The 4674-nt window shown below is 47.3% G+C and overlaps 1 protein-coding gene across 1 annotated transcript in view; it reads right to left on the reverse strand.

Moving 5' to 3' along the window:
* Positions 1 to 1561, reverse strand: part of LOC118334393 (coiled-coil domain-containing protein 171-like) — a 3845-nt gene extending 2284 nt beyond the window's left edge. Inside the window, exons 1-4 of the mRNA XM_035670296.1 lie at positions 1042 to 1561; positions 845 to 964; positions 313 to 485; positions 83 to 226 (exon numbers count right to left, since the gene is read on the reverse strand). Coding sequence (XP_035526189.1) covers positions 83 to 226; positions 313 to 485; positions 845 to 964; positions 1042 to 1300 — 696 coding nt within the window. The 5' untranslated portion in view covers positions 1301 to 1561. The remainder of the gene's footprint in view (positions 1 to 82; positions 227 to 312; positions 486 to 844; positions 965 to 1041) is intronic.
* Positions 1562 to 4674: the final 3113 nt, after the last annotated feature.

Genomic DNA, 4674 nt, shown 5'->3' on the forward strand with positions numbered 1-4674 from the left:
TCAGATACAGGGCAGAGGTCAGTACAGTAGATACAGGGCAGAGGTCAGTACAGTACAGGTGTGTGTGTGTGTTGAGCCTCACCGTCCTGCAGGTATCCTCTCTCTCCCGCCGCAGTCCTCTCTTCAGATTGGTCACCTCCAACCTCAGGCTCCGCCTCTCCACCTCGGCCGAGTGCAGCCGTTGGCTGAAGAGCAGGAAGTGCTGCTGGAGGGTGGAAACCAGGGTCTGCTGGGAGGACACACACAGAGGTCAAAGGTCAGCAGAAGATAAATCTAAAACTACCACTGTGTGTGTGTCTGTCGTTGAGCGACCTTCATGTTGGGTCGTGGAGGCGTCACTTTGTTCAGACCGAGTCTCAGCCGGCCGCTCAGCGTTTCCTCGTCCGACCCACAGCAAGACGTAGCGTCCGATTGGTCGAGAAGGTGATCCAGGAGGCGGGACAAAGCGGAACGAGAGGCTGACATCACATCCGCAGGGGAGGAGCCTAGAAAGTCAAAGAGAGATGATGAGCTAATCTACATCAATCTTTAGCTGGCGAGTTACATCTGATAGCTATTGTTATAAAGCAGAAGCTAATTACCTAGCTAATACCTGATGTACGTTATCTCGTTACCTTTTGCTTTGTAACAAAACATCCGATAACTAAATAACTAGCTTCCGATGGATGGCGATTAACTAGCTAGTTAGCTTGTGTGTTACTAACATTAGCTAACTTGTGACTATATACACACACACACACACATCTCTTTTATCTTTTAACCATCTTCTAAACGTGGTTGTCTTTCCAACACAGACTCACTAACAGGGTAAGTCTCTGTAATGTCAGTAAACGTGAGTGGTTACCAGTGTGCGTTAGCGCCCCCTGCAGGTCGGCCACGGAGGACAGAATGGTGGAAGAGAGACATTTAGAGCGAAGCCAGCGAGCACAGACACCTTCACGACCTCCACCATCGCCGTCTTTATCTGAAACACAAATATCCGACTGTAGGAACAAGAAGAAAACTGACGTTTGACTGTAGGGAGGAGACTCGACCACCGACCTGTGCTCAGGACATCGCGACCCTTCTGTGTTGCCGTAGGCGACCCTCCACAAACGCCAACAGCCGGCTCGCCGCCTCCTCTCTCCACCCGGAACAACACTGTCGTCTGTTTGGTCAGTGCACGCCACCTCCTCACCGCCAACACCACGCACACGCACCTCCTCCACCTTCTCACTGCCTCCCTTCCACTTCCCTCCTCTTCCTTATCTTCCTCACCTCCCAGAGCAGCAGCCAGCCTCCTCACCTCCTCCTCCAGCATCTCCCTCTCTGCCAGCCGCCTGGACAGGAGTCTTTTCTGTTTGGAGAGCGCCTGCAAGCGGCGGTGAGCATGCTTCAAGGCCCCGGCCAGCAGGGCACACGCCGACAGGAAGGAGGCCGACTCCTTGCGGCTTCGAGAGAGGAGGCCCTGGACCCGGGAGAGGTCGGTGGTCAGCGAGGAGCCTTGGAGCTCCAGAGAGGAGGCGCGATCGCGGAGGGAGTCGCACTGAGAGCGACACACCTGAGAGAGAGAGAGTCACTAACTGGACTGAATTAAGTTTATTTAACTGATAAAGAATCAATTTTTCATGAGAATATAAAAAAAACATTGTTAGCAGTGACACCAGTGGCCATTAAGTGAACTGCAGTCAGTTTCCTTAGATACAGGGCAGAGATCAGTGCTGTAGATACAGGGCATAGGTCAGCTTAGCTTAAGATCCAGATGTCCCATGACTGAAATCCTTTAAATATAGAGTTAAAAACTACCAAGATGTTAAAAATGTGGCTTCTAACTGGATAGCTTAGCTTGCTTAGCTTAGCAGTAAGACTGGAAGTAAAGGGAAACTGCTAGCAGCTGTAAATTTAAAAACCTGGCTTGGAAAACACTTGCATGAAACACACATAAACAAATACTTTGGTAAGTCACCGTGATAAAAGCGGGATAACGCCCTTCGAGGTGTCCATGATTCAGGAATTAATAGATGACGTGGAGGCCAGAACCGCCCAACACATCCCATCCCAACTCTCATTATCTGATTCCTAAACCAGTAGCTGTATCATCACTTCATGTGATGTTTTACAGACTGTGGATCCGCTGCAGCTCTGCAGGTTCTGACTGAGAGCAGGTTTGAAGTTATTTTCTGTATTTTGTGCTGACAGCTACTGGACAAATTAACCTTTCGTCAAAGTTACATCGGGGATCTGACGATGCTGACGGTGTTCACAACTTCTCTCACAGAGTTTGTGTCGAAGCTTCACAGGCAGTATTTTTAGTTCAGTCAGACTTCAGAGCATCTCTTCATACAGTAAATACAGACAGAGAGCATGCTGGGAGTCAGTGCAGCCTCGAAGAAGTCAGAAGTAATGACAAGATCATAAATGCATCCAGCAGCCAGTCTTCTGATCATAACGTTCACTAATAATCAGGATCAATAGCTGTGATCGGCTGGTGTGGCTGCCGGTGGAGATACTGTTCCTCCCTCTGCAGGGTTTCTGGCAGGATGGAGCTTTATTCTGATGCATTAATGGGAGCCAATGAGCCTGAAGGGAGTTTGTGGGGGAGGACAGGAGGGGGTGAGGAGATGGGAGAGGGAGAAGATGTGTTTGAGGATATTAATATCTCAGGAAATGAGGCCGCTCACTTCCTTTGCTCTGCACTGTTGTCACAGAGGAGCTGATGGGTGAAGGGTTTGATCAGTTCGATCAATATCAGCTGAGTCATCCATCTGCTGTGCTACGTGCTAACTTAAGATGTGACTCTGTCTCTTTTACCTTTTAAACATCTTCACTGGTTCTCTTCAACATAGATTAGCCTAGCACCTAGCATATCAAGGTACAGGAAAGGAGGAAGATGACCGAGAGTTGCTCAACTGTTATTGGAGCACATATTAAAAAGGGGCGGGGCTTAGGAAGGGTCAACACTTGACCAGCTTCAAAACTTTGAATTAGTCACGTTGACATAAAAACATGGGAAAATAAGTTAGAAAAATACCAAAGTTACCTTTTAACGCTAATTTATGTCTCAAGATGAGGTTGAAATTCACCTGTTCAGGAAACTACCAGCCAGATTTCTCCAGCCTGTAGTAGACGTACAGAGAAGCAGATATTTCTTCCTCCCCCTCAGTGTCTGATGGTCAGACTGCTGACGTTACACTCTGGAGTTTTGCTCTCTGCAGCTCTTCTTCACTCTCTGCCTCCTCATCCTCATCCCCTCCAAGGAATCTAACAGAGAAGGATCCTGGTTTGGTGCTAGTTGCACTAAAACCCAATATGTCGTATGACCTTTGCTGAAGAGATCCCTCTACCAAATGACATAACACTTTAGATTTTGTGCGCTTTTGTTTATTTGCAAGTCAGGACGTTTGTCCAACTGACCTCCGCCCGCAGTCTAAAGCTCTTGTGAATTAATCTAAACTGTAAACAGCATCCAAAGATGATTATAGGCATAAATTAAATTGAACCATAGGAATCAGAAAAGGTTGTGATGTTTCCTTTGATAGTGTTGAGTTTAGGATGAATAAATATTGTCAATAACATCTGAATTCTTCATTCCTTCTCTCTTCCTTTTGTTTTCATTTGCTTCTCCATGAATCTCCCGTCGGCTTCAATTAACTGCCACCAGCATTAGAGCATTGGCGTTATGATGTAATGACCCTACCTTTTCTTTTAGCTTCCTCGATTCCCTCCTCCAACTTCCTGTTCCTCTGACCCCACCTTTATCAAACAGCCGTCTGTCAACAATGTGAACAATATGTCCACACTGATCTGATCTTCTGTCCTCATTTTTTAATCTTTCAGGGATTTTTCAGTAAACGTCTCAAAGGCTCCATCAAGAGGACGAAGAGTCAAACCAAACTGGACAGAAACACCAGTTTCAGACTGCCCTCGCTCCGGCCTGCCGACGCTGACAGGTAACTGCTTCTTTACATAATGTGCAGATTGCTGCGTGTGATGATCCATCAGCGTCTGATCAGCATGTGACGGCTGCCAGCTGTGTGAGCAGCCTGCTACAGAAAACACTTTTGGTCTCTATAGTTAATTTCTCTGTTCCGGGGGATGATTTTTTTTATCGACTCACTCCCTTTAAATCACATTAAAAGCTTAAAGGCTTAAAGTTATACATAATTAAGGGCGTGGATGCTTTGAGTGACAGGTGGGTGCCGGGACTAAGGCTTCATTCAGCCCGCCTCAGCTCCACCTCTTTGCCGCCTCCCGGCTCATCCCAAAATGGGCGGAGTCAGACCTGCCAAGATGGCGACGGCCAGAACAGACCACACTGAGCTTCACAAACCTCTGTGTACTGTGCAACTGACCTCCGCCCACAGTCTAAAGCTCGTGTGAAATCATTTAAACTGTTCAGATTAAGAAGCTGATTGAGAAACTGCTTTGAGGGCCTGTAAAATCTGGTCCAGGTTCAGTCTTGACGCATTCTCAGTGGTTCAGATATATGAGGCCTTTATAAAGACGTGTACTGTCGACCTCCGTGTTTCTGTAGGTCGGGCAGCGATAGAAGCTGTAGAGTTTGTTGTTCAGTGACACTGAGCAGCAGTGCTCTGATATTAAACTTAATTTCCTGTTCTGGTTCTGTTCTCTCTGTTTCTGGTGACTCTGCGTTTCCTCCAGTAATCAGGCTCGTCTGTCTGCCTGTCTGTCTGT

The sequence above is a fragment of the Morone saxatilis genome, unplaced genomic scaffold (genome assembly GCF_004916995.1).
Source record: "Morone saxatilis isolate NCDOM2014 unplaced genomic scaffold, NCSU_SB_2.0 Contig23, whole genome shotgun sequence".
NCBI lineage: Eukaryota > Metazoa > Chordata > Actinopteri > Moronidae > Morone > Morone saxatilis.